The sequence below is a fragment of the Danio aesculapii genome, chromosome 8, assembly GCF_903798145.1.
Source record: "Danio aesculapii chromosome 8, fDanAes4.1, whole genome shotgun sequence".
In the NCBI taxonomy this organism is placed as follows: domain Eukaryota; kingdom Metazoa; phylum Chordata; class Actinopteri; order Cypriniformes; family Danionidae; genus Danio; species Danio aesculapii.
In genome coordinates this window covers 44223470-44245361 of record NC_079442.1, presented here as the reverse complement: position 1 = coordinate 44245361, position 21892 = coordinate 44223470, and the positions used below count along the sequence as shown (strand labels likewise).

General features: G+C 33.1%; 1 protein-coding gene across 1 annotated transcript in view; it reads right to left on the bottom strand.

Moving 5' to 3' along the window:
• plxna3 (plexin A3) overlaps nucleotides 1–21892 on the bottom strand; it is a 354762-nt gene that overhangs the window by 139566 nt on the left and 193304 nt on the right. The window contains exon 9 of the mRNA XM_056464035.1: nucleotides 19817–19931. Coding sequence (XP_056320010.1) covers nucleotides 19817–19931 — 115 coding nt within the window. The remainder of the gene's footprint in view (nucleotides 1–19816; nucleotides 19932–21892) is intronic.

The window sequence follows — 21892 nt, the reverse complement described above, 5'->3', positions numbered from 1 at the left end:
TATATATATATATATATATATATATATGTATACATATATATATATATATATATATATATATATATATATATATATATATATATATATATATATATATATATATATATATATATATGTATACATATATATATACATATATATGTATACATATATATGTATACATATATATATATATATATATATATATATATATATATATATATACACATATATACACATATATGTATATACACATATATGTATATACACATATATGTATATACACATATATGTATATATAAATATATATATACATACATACATAATTTATTATATTTTATTTTATATTTAAAAAAATTATATTTTATATATATTTTTATATTTCATTTAATACATTAAATTGTATTTTATTTTATATTCCCTCAATGTATTATACTCTGTATTGTTCAACATCTGCAGGACCGTTTAAGCATCTCTGTGTTTATATTTGTGGCACTTTAATCTTTGCACTGATTTAGTCTTTTGTTGAGCACTATGTAGTAATTATCTCCACCCTGACCTGCTCCACAACACTACAACATTCACAGCTGATCAGATGTGCTCTGTGCAATGGAAACCTTCAGCATTTCTATCCTCACACACATCTGCTCTCTTCACTATTTATTGTAATCTATTTACACGTAAACAACTACTTCACACACAAAGCACAAATTATTCATGAAAGTTGCATGCAGTGTAAATGTCTTGTGGCTGCTTTAATTACGTAAATATTTTACTTTTCTTTCTTAATTAAATGAAACCATTTTGTTTAGTGACCAAGAAGCACTGTAGTGACTTTCTAAAGGTGATTGTTTCTCTGTGATTGGCTGTTTCAAATGGTAAATAACAAATAATAACAGTAAATAAATTAATAGGCTGCACGGTGGCACAGTGGGTAACACGTTCACCTCACAGCAAGAAGGTCGCTGGTTCAAGCCTCGGCTGGGTCAGTTGGCATTTCTGTGTGGAGTTTGCATGTTCTCCTCATGTTCGCGCTTCCTCCAGATGCTCCGGTTTCCCCCACAAGTCCAAAGACATGCACTATAGGTTAATTTGGATAAGCTAAATTGTTCATAATGTATGTGTGTGAATGAGTGTATGGATGTTTCCCAGTGATGGGTTGCAGCTGGAAGGGCATCCCGCTGTGTAAAACATATGTTGGATAAGTTGGCCGTTCATTCCACGATGGCGTCCCCAGATTAATAAAGGGACTAAGGTGAAAAGAAAATGAATGAATGAGTAAATAAATAATTAATAACAGTAAATAAATAAATAAATCATAACAGTAAATAAACAAATAATAACAGTAAATAAATAAAGAAATAAATAATTGTTTTGCTCACAAACATTAAAAGAAACTTTATTTACTTTATTTAACTTTATTTTTTTATTTTTTAAAATATAAATTATTACAGAGTTATTACATATTACAGATATTTTAAACCACTTAAAGTAAATATTTCACGTACAGGTTTATTATTTTTTTATTATTATAAAAATAAGCATTTTAAGCTAAATAATTTATCTGTAAGCTTTAAAATAAGTTTTACACATTTATTTGCTAAGCAAATTTCACTTCTCAAAAGATTTATTTACATTTTTTGAACGTAAAGATGTTTTATACTTTAGTTGTTTTGTCAAGTGCATAAGTAGTTATGTCACAAACGAATGTTATACTTTATTCCTTGATATAACATTTATACGTTCAGGCAGTCTTCCACCGAAGCAATTAATAAAAAATGTGTAATTAGTTGACTATTGGTTTAAATGAACATCTAGAAAAATGTAGTTTGGTAGAGTACTGACCAAAAAAAGTACTATTGTGTATTATTAATATTATTACAATTTAAAATAACTTTAAAACAGTTCTTTGGAATTATTTAAACTGAATCAAAATGAACTGAACTGTCTTATTGACTAAATGTCTTATTTTTAAACCACCTAAAGTTAATATGTTATATAATGTATTAAATATATATTATTATATTATTACATATTTATTAATATTATATTTTCTTGATTGATTTAAAAAAACAATTTATTCCTGTAACACAAGAGTTAATTTTCTGCATATTTACTCTTTAGCGCCACATGACTTCAGAATTCTTTCTAAATGTATTAACATCGATGTTAAAACAAGTTGTGCTGCTTAACATTTTTGTCAGAGTTATTATTATTTAATAATACTTATTTGAGAAATTAAATTATATTACTTTTAATCAATTTAAGTCATGATATATTACTTTTGATTAATTTAAGTCACAATATATTACTTTTGACCAATTTAAGTCACGATATATTACTTTTGACCAATGATATATTACTTTTGACCAGTTTAAGTCACGATTTTGATCAATTTAAGTCACGATATATTACGTTTGACCAATTTAAGTCACGATATATTACTTTTGACCAATTTAAGTCACGATATATTTTTTTTGACCAAATTAAGCCATGATATATTACTTTTGACCAATTTAAGTCACGATATATTACGTTTGACCAAATTAAGTCACGATATATTACTTTTGACCAAATTAAGCCATGATATATTACTTTTGATCAATTTAAGTCACGATATATTACGTTTGACCAAATTAAGTCACGATATATTACTTTTGACCAAATTAAGTCACGATATATTACTTTTGACCAAATTAAGTCACGATATACTACTTTTGACCAAATTAAGTCACGATATATTACTTTTGACCAAATTAAGTCACGATATATTACTTTTGACCAAATTAAGTCACGATATATTACTTTTGACCAAATTAAGTCACGATATATTACTTTTGACCAAATTAAGTCACGATATATTACTTTTGACCAAATTAAGTCACGATATATTACTTTTGACCAAATTAAGTCACGATATATTACTTTTGACCAAATTAAGTCACGATATATTACTTTTGACCAAATTAAGTCATGATATATTACTTTTGACCAAATTAAGTCATGATATATTACTTTTGACCAATTTAAGTCATGATATATTGTAAGCCAAATAAAAAAATATATGCTTTTGTTAAATATAATGAGAAAAACATTTCTGAAGTGACCTCATTTATTTGAGAAATAGAATTTTTAAATCTGAAATATATATAATTTCTGATCAATTTACATCATTTTTGCTTAATAAAAAATATATACTTTTAATTCATTCATTCATTAATTTTCCTTTGACTTAGTCCCTTTACTAATCAGGGGTCGCCACAGCGGAATGAACCGCCAACTTAGTTTATTCAATACCACATGACTTTGGACTGTGGGGAAAACCGGAGCACCTGGAGGAAACCCACACTAACAAGATGAGAATATGCAAACTCCACATAGAAATGCCAACTGATGCAGCCGGGACTCGATCCAGCGACCTTCTTGCTGTGAGGTGACAGTGATAACCGCTGCGCCACCATGTCACCAATAAAAATATATACTTTTGTTAAATTATAATTATATAAAAACATTACTGAAGTGACCCCTGATTGTTGTATTTTGCTTCTATCTTTAGAGCATCTTCATCAGAATGGAGTTTTTAATGCAATTTGTGTGCAGTGAGCTGGCAGTGAAAGAGCGCTGATCAATATGAGTTTGGAGGGTCCTCAAACAGATGCAGCTCTGCCTCTGCTCGGGGTCTTGGAGAGAGATGGAGAGACGCTGCTGTTCAGTGGATTAAGCCCGGGGCGCTGGAGAGAGACCCTGTCTCACACACACACTCGCCCTGTTTACAGTCTGAAGAGTGTTTTTATGTTCGTGTTTCTGAAGCACCTCTCAAAAGCCTGGGCCAAGTCACCGGGGCAGAGCGCACACTGAGAGAAGATGCACTTCACTGAGCCACACACACACTGACTGACACACATACACAGACAGACAGACAGACAGACAGACAGACAGACAGACAGACAGACAGACAGACAGACAGACAGTACACACTCACACGCATCCACACAAACCCGTGAGCACATACAGACTGACTCATACACAGATCAGAGTGATAGAACGCCTATGCATTGTGAATGTAAAAATAAGCCGGTGTGGTAATCACTGAAAGAGCCCACATATGCTCTCGGCCCACAACAACACTGATCTCGGCCCCCGGCTGACTGACTGTTCTTTCCATACATGACAGACACTGATTCTTGTTTGCATCCGCTCTAAAACAAACCCTTGAATGACAACGGGAATTCAATGTGTGCTTTAATAAACACACTCTGCTGCAATAGAATAGGGATCTGCTTGCTACACTTACACTCTCTTTTAAGAAAAAGTTAAGACTGCATCCTATAAAGCCTTTGTTGAGAGAGTGTAAAAGATGATGTCAGTTCTGTGTGGTGTCTGGAATGGTTTATATCACATTTAATTGGAGCTATAAACTGACTATTTTAACATTTTTATCGACTACATTCATCTACTGCAGTGGTTCCCAAAGTGGGAATTGCGGGACAATGACAAGGGGTCGCTTGGTGTTTTCCAAAAAAAAATTTTTTATTTTTAATTCAACATTATTTCTTTTTTTTTTTACTTTAACCAATTGAAACTGTATAAAAGTGTCATAATAAATAAAATTATTCCTAAATATGAAATTATTTTTTTGTTTGTTGCATATACTTAACTATTTGAGCGAGGTAAATGATGCGTTTAAATCTGGCTACCGTCACAAGTATATATTTCAAGCTGTGGGAAGCACAATGAATGGTGTAACAGTTTTTTAGTAAAGGTAAGAAACAGTATGTTGATTAATAATAGTAATTATTATTATTATTATTATTATTATATAATACTATTTTTGAATTCTATCATACTACACTTTTGTAATGTGAACCAAAATTTGACAACTTTTTTTTCTTTTGTGTTTGAGGAATAAGAAATTATATACCTCAAAATGTAATGGCTTTTTACCTGAGGCACTTAAAAAGAGGGTTAACAATTGTTTTGCTAAAGAAATTTAATTGAACAATAATATGCTGTTTGGTTTAGTTAATGATACTTGCAAAATATAAAATGAAATTGTGATATCAATTAATGCAAATCAAACATAATTAGTTTAACATGCATTTTTAAGGTTAATTTTAAGGTTAAAATTAAGGTTAAAAAAAATAATTTTATAAATCTGTCGTGATTCTGAAGTTTAATAAAACTACAGCATTTTGTAGTATTATTAGATTTACATTTTTACTTATTGCTTTGCAAAACACATTGTAAATTGGTGTGTAATTTAATGTTTTCCTTGCAATATTATAGAAATATTGTAGAAATAATTTAAAATGCAAAATTGTGATTTTTTTTTAATGGCTAAAAACATTCAGTTTAAGCTATAAAATCATACAAACGTGCATTTGGAAAATGTTACATATAATGTATGGATGCTTCGATTTTTATATTGCATAGTGGAAAAATCTAACTATCTGTCTGTTTGTATTTTATTTATGCAAATTTGACATTTAATTCTATTTAATTATGTCCCTTTTCCTTGCAATTTGACAATTTGATTAAATTCAAATTTGAATGCTTTACAGTTTTTTCCAATTAGTTTTATTCATAATAGTTTAGGGCTGATATCGCAATGTGTGCATTCGCAATAGTCACATCGCATCATCTGCATTGTGGAGTTGGAACCAATATAGTTGTTGATCAGCAATGAAGAACGTACAGTGTTTACATTTTACATTACATTTGATTATTCAATAATGGGGCAGGACAAAATAGTGATATGCATGAGGTGGCACTTCTCGTAACAGTAGATCAAACATATATCATTACTGTGATTGTAAGAAAAATGTGCTATTAGTAAAAGAATTAAATCATAACTTTTTGATGCATTTTTCCCTATTCATTTACAAATATCATGAAATATTGTGGATGTTTTTTTGTGATATATCGCTGATATCGTGATCTATCATTATCTGGGGCAAAATATCATGATATTTTATCATATTACCGTACCTGATTATCTGACTACTTATTTTACGTTTATCTTTGCTCTATCTTATTTATTTATTCTTGCAATTTCTTTTATTCACTCCTCTACAAGATTAATCCAATCATAGTTAATGATTTTATCCCAAGCAGAGCTATTCAAGTCATCTGCCGAAATTGTATTCATATCGCAATATTAATGGCAGCAAAATAAAATATATCAATGTCAGATTTTTCCAATATCGTGCAGCCCTTGTGCGACGCAGACACTTCGATCATGAACTATGATGCCACAATAACGTAGTTTTCCCAGAGTGGGTCCACTACCAGGCGTGGGATGTCCAACACCAAACACCAAAAAATAAAATAAAATAAATAAATAAAAATCCAAAAAATTTAACCGTTCAAGCAAAAAAACCCCAGAAGTTTAAAAATGGTGCTTTTTTGTTTACAAGAATGATGTTAAAATGTCCAGTGCAAAGTGTATGTACAGTGATCCCAAACCAAAAAGGTATGTACGAGAAAAATACAAAGATCAAATTAACAAAACAAAATATAAAGACTTTAAACAACACAAAAATATATATAAATATACATTATCTACAATATATAAGAGTATCCAACAAAGAGAATTGCTCACGGTTCTGCCACAACACACTCACTAACCAGGTAAACTGACCTCGTCTCTGAGTCTGGCATCTCCTTAAATAGCCCGACTTCACCCCTTGATCGGGACATACCAATAATAGGGAAGCATCATCATCATCATACTTTTTCCTTCAATCGCCTAAGTGGCATAAATCTCAGTATAAACATTACATCTGCTTAACAGACTCTGAAACATACAGTTGAAGTCAGAATTATTAGCCTCCCTGAATTATTAGCCCCCCTGTTTATTTTTTCCACCAATTTCCACCAGAGAAGATTTTTCTCAGCACATTTCTAAACATAATAATTTTAATACCTCCTTTCTAATAACTGATTTATTTTATCTTTTATCTTGATGACAGTACATAATATTTTAGTAGATATTTTTCAAGACACTTCTATACAGCTTAAAGTGACATTTAAAGGCTTAACTAGGTTAACTAGATTAACTAGGCAGGTTAGGGTAATTAGGCAAGCTATTGTATAATGATGGTTTGTTCTGTAGAAAGTCCAAAAAAATTTTGCTTAAAGGGGCTAATAATATTGACCTTAAAATGGTTCATAAAAAATTTAACTGCTTTTATTCTAGCCAAAATAAAACAAATAAGACTTTCACAAAGATGATGCTACGGTTGGAGCTTCAGTGAGTGGTGCTGCCATGGCGTGGCTTGTGAAGCCGGCGCCATCTCTGCGCTCGGTTTGGCCGGCCCAGCACTGAAGTCCAACTTTCCCGGACAAACAAACAAACGGATAAGAAAAACACGAAGACAGGATGTGTGTAAATGTAAGCTCAATGTAACCAGAGGGAAGATGGAGAAGTGGAGGTAATGACCGCTACATTCAATATGTACATTTCATCATGTACTCTCACTAGTACCTCAGCTCTAGGATAACTCTTAATATCCCCATGTATGCATTGTACATTAGTGGTGTTAGCATAGTCAACATTGCTCACATGGCATGATTTTATCAATGAAATTGAGCTTCCAGTGTCCAGCAGTCCATTCAGTTCACAACCATTAACCATTTAGTTTATATACAGTGCTCAGCATAATGGAGTACACCCCAATTTGAAAATGAATATTTCATCAATTTTTCAGTGAATATTTTATATTTTCGGTGTATTTGAACAAAACTAATTTATTAAAAGTATATAATGATGAAAATAATATTTAAGCAACCAAACATATTTAGAAAATAACACATTTAAATTAATGCAAATCACTACAAATTTTTATATTTTTTTCTTTATCTTAATTTTTGCTCTTTTTAAAAATATTTTTCCCTAACATAGAAATTTGGGCTAGCATTTTTTGGACCAATATCCTAAATTATGATGATAAATTAGCTCCAGATGTGGCTTCAGTACTGACTAATCTAATGTATATGTACAAATAAAATATTGTAAAGCATCCAATACAAAACATTAATTTAAGTGAAGCTTCATAAACTAATTTCGAGAGGAGCACGTGATATAATTGAGCACGTCTGGCCACTCATCTGTAATTAGTAATAATCCAATCAGAGTGATCCTAGTTTACTATAAATGGATCATTTTCTCCCTACTGCTCTATCTTCGTTTAGAAGAATCCCCCCTTCCATCCCATCTCCTCCTTTTCCTCCCTTTTCTAAAGGGGGAGCTCTCGAGACCTACCTGATCTCGGATCTCCTGATATGCTTATCGACCGGGCGGGAGCCCTGGGCTCAAATATCTCCGAGCTAAGGGTTCTCTCCCGGGACAGCATGCCAAACCTGCTTTAAACGCCAAGCATATCTAAGTGGGAACTCTTGAAATGAAATTTGTGAGAGACTGTATAATGTTAAAGTGTTCTAGATTTTACAGCCAACCATTTATTGTTTACTACCCACAACATAAACGATTGTCTTACATTTCCTCCATTTCTGACTCATCTCTAAGTTGAAACTATGAAAAGTCTCAAATACGACTTCAATAAACATCTAAATCCATTTGGTCAGATGTGACGAATCAACTTAAAGCCTTCTATAAGCGTCTCCAGACATATTAAGTAGTCGTTTGGTCAGTGCCACTTTCTTTTTTTTTTTAAATTAACACCTCTGTCAGGAAGTGCCAGGCAAATAAGTGTTTCCATACCCGCCGCTCTGACATTTACAGTTTTTCAATTAGAGAAATTATTAACTATGCGCACGCTAACGGAGCCGCGGCTCAGAGAAACAAGGTTAATTGGATCTGTAATCAGGCCGTGTGGATAATGAGGCTTAATGATAGCCAGATGAAAGATTGGAAGTGATTTGATATATGATTTGGACTCGATATAAGCACGGCGGGACAGACACCCATACAATTAACACCTGCCTGATTTGAGAGAGAGACACACACGCACACCAGGGAGGATACAAAACACTAGCAACAAAAAAAGACAGGAAAATCCTCTCAGTTGTAGATGCAGAAGGGGGTGCCGCTCGTTTACTCGCCCCTTCGGCTTTTGGCGCATTTTAATTTTACACTTAACTGAACATCAAAGAGATGCCTTATCAGTGCTTATCAGAGGCAGCCAGCAGCACTGAGATACGGCCATCTCTCTGTCTTTCCCTCCAGCGCTGAGAATGACAATCTTCTTATCGCCCTCCCTTCTTCACTCTCGGCCGAGAAAAAAAAAACGAGTTAGTCAGCGAAAAGTGTTGAGTCACTGGGTGTTGATACTGGAGGCTGGAGCGGGCCAAGATGACAGCGCTTCAGAGAGCAGGCCGTCAGCGCCTGTCACTCCATCACTCTATCACACTCGCTGGCTCTTTGTTAAAGTCTGCGCCAAATCAGGAATCTACAGGGTGTATTTTTGCTAGCGCACAGTGCTGTTCTTTAAGTCAATGATTAATCTGTGCACAAAACAAATCCAAAGCATTTTAGATATGTATGTAAAATATACATAATGAGAAATAAATGACAGAAAAGGGAATAAAAGCAGAAAATATCTTTAAAATGTATAATAATTACAAGATTAAAATGAGTAGATTATTTAAATAAGGCAAATACACCAATTAACCATTACTAATGGTGTACATATATTTTGCAGACAGTTTAGATCAGTCATTTCATCCTCTCTGAGTATATAGAAAAGTTTTTCTGAGTTGTTTAGATCAAAGAATGAATTATTTAATGTTAACTTTCATGCAAAAACGCATACGATTAACGTCAGCTTTAGACAACAAAAGCAAAAGCCGAATCCCGGACATTTTAGGATATTTAGAAATCCCGGCCAGACAAATTTTTAGTCCCAAAAAGGCGCATCTCGGTGGGTCTGCAGAGCATGTGAGACTGTCTGTGGGAGTGTTGACAGCTCTCACACACACAGAACAATACAGGTAAAGGAGAGAAGATTTTCCACTACTTGGATCACAGATCGCCACTGGCTTGCATGGTTTGGGATCTGTAGAGCTGCGCATCGTTGGATTTGCTCTTCAGTGTTTGGACTCTCAGTAGTGATTTTAAACCACACTGAACTGAGCTAAACTGAACTGAACTTAAACACTGAAAACTGAACTACACTGTTCCAATTTACCATGAGCTTTTATGTGAAGCTGCTTTGACACAATCTACATTGTAAAAGCGCTATACAAATAAAGGTGAATTGAATTGGATGTTTGGTTATATTAGGCGGATAAAAAAAAAAGTATAAAAGGATGACAATTATAGTAAAAATAAATGTGTCACTAAATATACCTGGGTGGCCCGCCCAAGTAAAGCCTATGTTTGGGAAAGTACTGATGACAATAAAATTCTAATTCAATTCATTTCAAATTCAATGGCATTAGTAGGCAGACAGTTTAGATCATCATTTCATCTTCTCCGAGTATATAGTAAAGTTTTTCTGAGATGTTTAGATCAAAGAATGAATTATTTAATGTTAACTCTTATGCAAAAACGCATACGATTAACGTCAGCTTTAGAAAACGAAAGCAAAAGCCGAATCCCGGACATTTTAGGAGATTTAAAAATCCCGGCCAGACAAATTTTTAGTCCCAAAAAGGCGCATCTCTGTGGGTCTGCAGAGCATGTGAGACTGTCTGTGGGAGTGTTGACAGCTCTTGCACACACAGAACAATACAGGTAAAGGAGAGAAGATTTTTCATTACTTGGATCACAGATCGCCACTGGCTTGCATGGTTTGGGATCTGTAGAGCTGCGCATCGTTGGATTTGCTCTTCAGTGTTTGGACTCTCAGTAGTGATTTTTAAGCCACACTGAACTGAGCTAAACTGAACTGAACTTAAACACTGAAAACTGAACTACACTGTTCCAATTTACCATGAGCTTTTATGTGAAGCTGCTTTGACACAATCTACATTGTAAAAGCTCTATACAAATAAAGGTGAATTGAATTGAATTGGATGTTTGGTTATATTAGGCGGATTAAAAAAAAAAAAAGTATAAAAGGATGACAATTATAGTAAAAATAAATGTATCACTAAATATACTTCGGTGGCCCGCCCAAGTAAAGCCTATCTGTGGGAAAGTACTGATGACAATAAAATTCTAATTCAATTCATTTCAAATTCAATGGCATTAGTAGGCAGACAGTTTAGATCAGTCATTTCGTCCTCTCCGAGTATATAGTAAAGTTTTTCTGAGTTATTTAGATCAAAAAATGAATTATTTAATGTTAACTCTCATGCAAAAACGCATACGATTAATGACAGCTTTAGAAAACAAAAGCAAAAGCCGAATCCCGGACATTTTAGGAGATTAAAAAACCCCGGCCAGACAAATTTTTAGTCCCAAAAAGGAGCATCTCTGTGGGTCTGCAGAGCATGTGAGACTGTCTGTGGGAGTGTTGACAGCTCTCGCACACACAAAACAATACAGGTAAAGGAGAGAAGATTTTCCACTACTTGGATCACAGATCGCCACTGGCTTGCATGGTTTGGGATCTGTAGAGCTGCGCATCGTTGGATTTGCTCTTCAGTGTTTGGACTCTCAGTAGTGATTATTAAACCACACTGAACTGAGCTAAACTGATCTGAACTTAAACACTGAAAACTGAACTACACTGTTCCAATTTACTATGACCTTTTATGTGAAGCTGCTTTGACACAATCTACATTGTAAAAGCGCTATACAAATAAAGGTGAATTGAATTGAATTGGATGTTTGGTTATATTAGGCGAATTAGGATGACAATTATAATAAAAATAAATGTGTCCCTAAATATACCTGGGTAGCCCACCCAAGTAAAGCCTATGTGTGGGTAAGTACTGATGACAATAAAAATTCTAATTCAAAATTAACGACAGCTTTAGAAAATGAAAGCAAAAGCCAAATCCCGGACATTTTAGGAGATTTAGAAACCCCGGCCTGACAAATTTTTAGTCCCAAAAAGGCGGATCTCTGTGGGTCTGCAGAGCATGCGAGACTGTCTGTGGGAGTGTTGACAGCTCTTGCATACACAGAACAAAACAGGTAAAGGAGAGAAGATTTTCCACTACTTAGATCACAGATGTTTGGTTATATTAGGCAGATTAAAAAAAAAAGTGTAAAAGGATGATAATCATAATAAAATTAAATGTGTCACTAAATGTACCTGGGTGGCCCGCCCAAGTAAAGCCTATGTGTGGGAAAGTACAGATGACAATGACAAAATTCTAATTCAATGGCATTAGTAGGTGTCTTTTGTAAAAATCAAAGCTAAAATGCTTGACTTTCCACTCAGATATGAATAAAATCAAACAGGACACACTTTGGAGCTGTGGCATCTCACACACACACACTCATCTCTCGATCATCTAAAGCCCACAGGGATGCTTAGTTAGTTAGTTAGTTAGCAGAGCCACTTTAGTCCTGTTGCTGTGGCTTTACTCTGCAATCATGATGCAAAGAAATGCAAGAGGGATCTAAATAAAGCCAATGCTCTCCGTGTCTGGTATCCAAGCAGCTGGAGAGTCACGTCTGCTGTTCTCCTTTCACTCCTCGGTCACCGGGTGCAAGAAAACTCTGACAACACACAAAAAAACTTCTCGACCTCTGAACGCGGCGCGCTCGAGTGTGCAATAACGCATCAGACAAGAAGAAATCAAAAGCGCACGGAGAGAAAGAAAACGGAGAAAAAGGAGAGAGGAGGCGGGAATACAAGATGTAAATCTATTCACAGATAGGGCCAGATCTGTGCTAAGACTATTATTTCCCCTCACCGCAACAGAATCTTGGCTGGAAACACGACACCGAGGCAGACATTAAACACTTGGGCCCATTTCAAACATGGCTCACCACAAACAAAAGGCACAAAAAGTTGGCTAGTTATTTGGCTCGACACTCATTAGCACCTGAAATTCTGGAAGGAATTATGCTGTTGAAACCCACGAAAACATCCATCATGCCGCAGTAGAAAAAAAATGGAGAATTGTAGAATCAACAGGATGAAACCGTGATTGACTCAAATCGGCTTACAGCTGAATGGAAATAGAAATGAGTGTGCTGGAGTTTAATGCCGTGTGAGGGTTTTTTGCACATGATGCAGTTTAATGAACGCTCACTATAGGGGGATCTTGGCGGTCGCTTAAACTATGGTACAAAAGAGAGGCAATGTATCTTCAACTTTTGCGAGTGAATTTGCATTTATATGAGAATTGCTTTGATAGCGCGTCTGTTTGGGGGCAAAACTCGAATCACTGACATGGTGGTGGCCAATAAAAACAAGAAGGAACCGTTGTTGGGTAACGGGTAGAAGTATTCATTTGGCATTTTTAGTGCACATTAGAAATCGTTTCTATTGGAAACAATGCAAACAAACTGCATGGATAAATAAATGGATGGATGGCGGATGGATTATTGACAAATGGATGGATAGATTATTGATGGATGGATTATTGATGTATGGATGGATGGATAGATTATCGATGGATGGATGGATGGATTATTGATGGATGGATGGATGGATGAATGGATAGATTATTGATGGATGAATGTATGGATTATTAATGATGAATGGATAAATAGATTATTGATGGATGGATTGATGGATGGATGGATAAATTATTAATGGATGGATAAAAGGATTATTGATGATGGATGGATGAATAGATTATTGATGGATGGATAAATGGATGGATGGATTATTGATGGATGGATGAACAGATTATTGATGGATGGATGAACAGATTATTGATGGATGGATGAATAGATTATTGATGGATGGATAAATGGATGGATGGATTATTGATGGATGGATGAACAGATTATTGATGGATGGGGATAGATGGATGGATGGATGGATTATTGATTGATGAATGAATTATGGATAGATAGATAGATAGATAGATAGATAGATAGATAGATAGATAGATAGATAGATAGATAGATAGATAGATAGATAGATAGATAGATAGATAGATAGATAGATAGATAGATAGATAGATAGATAGATAGATAAATGGATTATTGATGAATGGATGGATGAATAGATAATTGATTAATGGATGGATGGATGGATTATTGCTGGATAGATGTATGGATTGATTATGGATGAATGATAGATGTATGGATGTATGGGTTATTGATGGATGGATGTATGGATTGATTACGATTACGATTATGAATGGATGGATGATTGATGGATAGATGGTTGGATGTGTTATTGATGGATGGGTTTTTGATGTATGCAAACATTTTGTAAATAATACCTAATATTAAATATTTAAATACTAAATATTTTGTTTCCAAAGTTTCAACAATACATATATTTTTTCAATAAATGCAAAATAAACAGCTAAAAAAATTAAATAAAACAAATGCCATCATAATTTATAAAATATTTTTTCATCTAAAATATTAAAGAATGTCAATGTGTTCCAACAAAATAAATATTAGATTTTTAAAAAAATATATACAATATAAAAGAAACAGAAAATTAATCAAAAATTATTTTAAAAAAACACTCTTTCCTCTCCTAATGCACCAGACACTTTATTACAATTACTTTCCTACAATCTGACGTGCTTTTTTATCCTCATATTTAAGTTGCTTTGGACAAAAGCATCTGCTAAATTAATAAATGAAAATGTAGCAAATGTATATGTTACTTTTTTTATGGAAATACTCACAGAATATAGCCCAAAAATCTGTGCATGTGACTCAACAACAAATTTATAGACATAAAATAAACAAACAAACAAAAATAATGATTTAAATACTAGTTTAAACTCAAAATTTTTATCATAAATATAAACACATACACTGCATACATTGTAATATCTACACATTTCAAAAATATTGATGGAAACCTGAAAAAATTATGTCATAAACATGATTCAGTATTATTATTATGGGTTTTTTTTTACTGTATTGCATTTTAGTCTCTAGAAGTACTTAAAATAATGTCAAAAGCATTCAAGTTGACTTATTTTGTCCATTTTACCATTCAAAATCTAATAAATAAAATGGATTTTACTAATAACTAAATAAAATTCACACCTCCAAATGCTCTGAAAACTAACGAAATGTCTTCCTAAATAACAGCTTGTGGAAAACTGGATTTCTATTCAGAGTGAGAATGACATTTGCAACAATTCTTCCTCTTATCGCCCAGTGTAAACACACGTCGAGGGAAAATGCCTTGGCTCGGCAACTCAAGCAAGTGTCAAACGAGACAAACAAAGAAGCGGGTGAGAAAAGTTCCCAGTGTTTCGCAGACAACGAGTGAAAGCAGCCATTGTGCGGCTCTCACATACAGATGGACACTTGTGAAAGAGTTAATCTGCAGGAGCAAGAGGCCGATGACCAGGTTGAGTTTACCACAGCCTGAGGGACTTGTTGGATGTCAGAGAAACGGCTCATCCAAAAAGCTAAATCTGTCATTATTGACTCACCCTCGTGTTGTTTCAAAACCCGTATGTTGATATTTATTCTGCACGACACATAAAAACTACCAGCATATGGGTTTGGAACAACATTTTTGAGTGAATATCTCTTTAAGGCGAGACACTGCATGCAAAAATAAACACAGCTTTTTGTTGCATCTGTCAATTTTGAGAATGTTTTTAAATATTCCCCCCTTTAAGTAAAGAAAGCACAACTTTTTGGGGGATTTTAGAATTTGTAGATATCAGTTATAATACACTAACATGATTTTCTATAATGCTAGCATGTTTTTTCAGGTTGCTAAAATGTTGCTATCATGATTTAACTCATTATTAACATTTTCTAGTATGATTAGCATGCAGCTAACATAATTTTGTTTAATGCTAGCATGCTTTTTCAGGTTGCTAACATATTAAGATCATGATTTACCTCAATACTACGATTTTCTAGGAGGATTAACACGCTTCTAATATACTTATATACAACACTAGTATGTTTTAGGTTGTTTTTGGTTGCATCTGTCCATTTTGAAATTTTGGGCTAAAGTAAAGAAAATATCCAAAACAAACTTTTAAGAGTTGCTAAGATGTGCTATGTGCTAATATGTTGCTTACATGAGTTAGCCTAACTCACTATTACACTGATTTATCATACTGTTAAAACAGTTGTGTACAATACTAGCATGTCCTTACTTTGCTAGCAAAAATTGTCATTGCATTTGTCATTTCAAGATTAAGATTGTGTGTAGATTTTGATTACATTAAGATTTAGCAAATGCTACAATGTTTTATCAGGTTGCTAAAATGTTGCTAACATGATTTACCTCCCTACTAACATTTGAAACTGTATATTTTAGGTCGATAGGATATTTCTAGCATGAATAACATGCTGCTAATATAAATTGATACAATGCTAGTATTTTTTTGCGTTGCTAGTCCACATTATTCTTATATTTATATTATATATATTTATATTATAAATATATATATATATATATATATATATATATATATATTTATATTATATATATATATATATATATATATATATATATATATATATATATATATATATATATATATATATATATATATATATATATATATGAATATATATGAATAATCCCCCTTTGAATTTTTTTCTTTTTTAAATATTTCCCAAATGATGTTTAACAGAGCAAGGAAATTTTCACAGTATGTCTGATAATATTTTTTCTTCTAGAGTAAGTCTTATTTGTTTTATTTCGGCTAGAATAAAAGCAGTTTTTAATTTTTTACAAACCATTTTAAGGTCAACATTATTAGCCCCTTTAAGCTATTTTTTAAACCATCGTTATACAAAAACATGCCTAATTACCCTATCCCGCTTAGTTAACCTAATTAACCTAGTTAAGCCTTTAAATGTCACTTTAAGCGGTATAGAAGTGTCTTGAAAAACATCTAGTAAAACATTATTTACTGTCATCATGGCAAAAATAAAATAAATCAGTTATTAGAAATGAGTTATTAAATCTATTATGTTTAGAAATGTGCTGAAAAAAAAATCTCTGTTAAATTGTGAAATTTTTGGACAAAAATAAACAGGGGGGCTAATAATTCTGACTTCAACTGAATATAATATAGTCTTTAAATTTCTACTTTAGTAGCACTTCAACTCTAAAACTCTTTTTTATATCAGTTATATTCATAATATTTAGTTATATGAGTTTATATTCTGAATGTTTGTGCTGATATGCTCATACATATTTAGTCTGACTGTATACAGCATTTTAATTTACAAAAAAAAGTGAATTATTTTTTACAATTATTTTACAATATGCTTGTTGGCAGTATTGTAATCAAAATATGAATAAAAAAAGTGATAAAGAAGACATTCGCAAAATCAATTAACAACATTCATTAATATGTAAAATGAACATTATTTTAAACCTACCTTAATCCAATGTTCAGATTTTGTGCTAGAAATGCATGCAAATGATGTGTTTTTTTTAATGCCTTGTTTGCATATTTAAACACAACATAAAAAATAGTAATGCAAAAACACTTTTCCTAATCAATCAACAGGGAATGTATGGCCATGAATTCTTCCCTTAAATTCAAATTTGAATCTGAAAAGGACAAGTAAGTGCCTGTGTTGTTCTCACTTCCTGTCCCCTCAAGAAGCAGGCCACAAAAGCTACCATGCTGAGTTTAAACGGATGCCAACCCTTAAGGGCAAAACAGAGAGCAGACGAGCCCTTCTCAATCCATCGCTCACAAGAGAAAGTGAAGCAGTGAATCACCCGAGCCACACTGAATCACAAATCAGCTCCTAACACATCTGAATCTGATTATGCTGCACGGCTGTGGATCAAACCCTTCACACAAGAACAATTCAGAGCACAGCGACTGCTGCGAGTAATTCAGTAGTCAAGAATTTGTTCAGCACTAACCAGTTAATTAGTAAAAGACAGTGTGGATTACTAGCAAACTGAATTTCAATTTATGGTAGGAAGAGAAGGTAAACAGCCATGAAAAAACAGGTTCACAAACTGTTTACTTTTTAAAAAATAATTTTTAAATCAAAAATATTTGGTATATAATGTGAAATAATATAATATAATATAATATAATATAATATAATATAATATAATATAATATAATATAATATAATATAATATAATATAATAATCAACAAAATATAATAAATACCATATAAAATCATATAATATAATATAATATAATATAATATAATATAATATAATATAATACAAAATAATATAAAATAATATAATATAAAATAATATAATATAATATAATATAATATAATATAATATAATATAATATAATATAATATAATATAATATAATATAATATAATACAATACAATATAATATAGCACAGAAACCCTATTAAATACTATTAAATGCTATATTATATATATTATAAAACCATATTATTAACTATTATATATTTTTAAATATATTAAACAATAAATATACATAATGGTGGTGGATGAGGAGATTTCCCCAACATATGTAAAGCACTTAATATGAATAGCTTAATATAAATGAATATGAATGTTTAATATTTACAATTATCCATTAAAATTGTATATATACCAGGGATTTGCAGTCAGGGGAGGCAGGTGAATCCTCCTCACCTGTCATCATGAGATGTAAACTAATGATAAACAAATGTGTCCACTGATCTGTGCTATAAATGCAGTTTCTGTATGATTCATATGATTTCAATCCTTTTAATAATCAAAATCGCTGTATTTTGTATATTTTCTGTTTACTTACAGCATAGGAAGTGAGGTGAGGCAGCACTGAGCTTGTGAGATTACAACACCCTTGCAAATTGGGTTGAGCGAGTGCCTTTTACTTACTCTTTGTATGCTACCAATGTAATGCTTGATTAAAATGTTTTTATACATTCTAGACATTTTTTATTATAAGTCCTCACTTTGCATATGATAGGTCATTTATTTCACGAATGTCTATCATTTATTTAGTCTTAGGATCTGACATGAAGCCGCACTGAAAAGACATGACGTGAGGCAGGCAGTAGCTCTGCCGCACTGAAGAGGGCGCGCATGAGCTCACGGTTATTCCTGTTCAGTGGTAGCTCTTCTTCTTTGTGGTAAAGTAAAGTTCAACAGGAGTCTGTTATTTTATGTTTTGGTCTAACTGACTGCAAAAATGGCAGATGTAACAATATCTCAGCTCAAAAACTTCAGAAAATTGGACTTTTAATTAAAACGTTAATAAATAATGGACGACCAATGCCTAAAGGGCTTGCTTCAAAGGACGGGACAGAAGATAACGCGACCATTTTAAAGTAATTCATGTCATTTCAAGACTTAATTCACAAGTAAAGGTATGACCAGAGTGCAACCTTTGTGTGTGTTTGTGTGTGTGTGAGAAAGAGAGAGCCGCCGTGATGCTATGTTATAGGCTGTCTGTAGCATCCGCCTTGTTGTTTTGGGAGGCATATTGAATCGCTATACATTTTACATTCTTCCTTGAGCCGATTTGTACCTGCCATGTGTATTAAAAGAATGCTGATATGATATATGAAACACAATCGGAAGTTGGCAAATACATTGAGTTCATATATTTGTAAATAAGGCCCTGAAAGAGTCAGTGCCTCATCAGCCACAATCCTCACTGCATGTCACTGATATTTACACATTTAAAAGTAATACAGCACAATGTAAAAATCCCAAAACTATCACAAGTCATCTGACCAAACTCAGCAGAAAGTTATCTACATTTGTCTTATTTCAAATGTCTTGACTTGACCATATTTTGTTGAAACACTTGACTAGTAAAGTACTCCAAGAGTCAGTCAGTCAGTTAAAATGTGTCCTTTAGCAGCGGTGTGTTTGTTTAGGTGCTGCGGTCTGGCTTCTTACCTCTGCGCTGCTCACCCGACCTTCCTGGAAAGAGCACTCGGCTACATTATTAGTGCAGATGTGGCGATATTTACACCAGTTGCAGGGGAAAGGACTGCTAACACACGATGAACACCTACAGAGCAGAAAAACAACAGACAGTCACATGAGAGGCCTCATCTCAACACAGAAATCATATGAAAATACAACTGTAAAACTAAAGCCTGTTTTAGTTGTGTGGTGAGAAAAGAAAGTGAACAAGAATTAAAACCTATTAAATGAGTTGCTTTATTTTATTTATACGTGTATATGTGCAATCCCCATTACATCAATGCTTGTAAATTAAATAAATACAGATAATTAACACCCACAATCATTTCTTGAGGGTTACTGAACACTCCATAAAAAGTTCAGCTGATTATAGTATGGATGACTTATTGTCACGTTAAGCCGACTGACTTTATTCAGCTTTTGAGCATCTAAAAACAGCACAATCTAGTTCAAAACCAGCAGGAGCCAACTTTCCAGGGCAGAGCGAGCTCTTCTTTTCTGGAAACACATGAAACTGCCATATTTTGTACTTTCTGTTAGTGGAAAAAGGGGAAATGGAGAAGAAAAAGAAAGAACGGAGAACAAACAAAAACTAGAAACTTCCGAGGTTGTCTCAAAAGAGCCTAGTCTAAAATAGTTGTAAAAGCCTGAAGTTTGCAACATTCTGAAACGTTTCCATGTTGCTAACATGCGTCTAGCATTGTTTAATACACTGCTAACATGTTTAGCATGTTGCTAACATTTTTCAAACATGATTTATCACAACGTTAGCAAGCGACCAACAATTTAACTCACTCAATTTTTTAACATTCAGAAAGTTCTCTGTGTTGCTTACATTCAGAATCAGAATCAGTTTTATTGCCAAGTGTGCTTCACACACACAAGGAATTTGTTTTGGCTACAGAAGCTTCCAGTGTACATAAAGTGACAAGTGACAACACAAAAATAAACATAAAAAAATAAAGATAAACATTAAATAGAGGCGGTTAGTCAAGAAACCTGGATGTTGAGTTGTATGTACAGATTGTTATAAATATACAGGTTATAAGGTGCTGTGTACAAGTGCGAATGTAGAAAGTATTGCATTGTATATTGATATAAGGTGCTATAATTCTTCTAGCATTGTTTAATATACTGCAGACATGTTTAGCATGTTGCTATTTTTTTTTCAAACATGATTTATCACAACCTTAGCAAGTTTTACCAAGACACTAACAATTTAACTCACTGCTAATATTTAAAACCGTTAGCATGTGTAGTCAATAGCATGTTTTGCCCTAGCTTGTCTTGCAGCGCTTATACATCTGCTAAAGTCTAAAATAGTTGCAAAAGCCTGAAATTTGCAACATTCTGAAAGATTTACATGTTCCTAACATGTTTCTAGCACTGGTTAATACACTGCTAACATGTTTAGCATGTTGCTAACATTTTTCAAACATGATTTATCACAACAATAGCAAGTTTTACCTAGGTACTAACAATAACTTACTGCTAATATTTAAAACTGTTAGCATGTTTTGGCCTAGCATGTCTTACAGAGCTTATACATTTGTGACAGTCTAATAGTTGTAAAAGCTTGAAGTTTGCAACATTCAGAAAGTTCTCTGTGTTGCTAACATCTTTTTGGCATTGTTTAATACACTGTTAACATGTTTAACATTTTGCTATAATTTATTCAAACATTTACCACAATGTTAGCAAATTTGATCAAGATACTAACAATTTAACTCAGTTAATATTTTAAACTGCTAGAATATTTATTTGATAGCATGTTTTGATCTAGCATGACTTACAGTGTTTACATTTGTAGCATGTCTCTAGCATGAACTGCTAAAGTGTTGCTAAGTTGTTGCTAGGGTGTTCTGAATGGTTGCTAGGGTGTTCTGAGTACTTGATAAGGTGTTGCTAGGTGGTTGCTAAGGCATTCTAGGCCATTGCTAAGTGGTTGCTAGGGTGTTTTGAGTGGTTGTTAGGCAGTTGCTAAGGTGTTGATTAGCGGTTGCTAAGCCGTTCCTAGGTGGTTGCTAGGGTGTGCTGAGTGGTTTT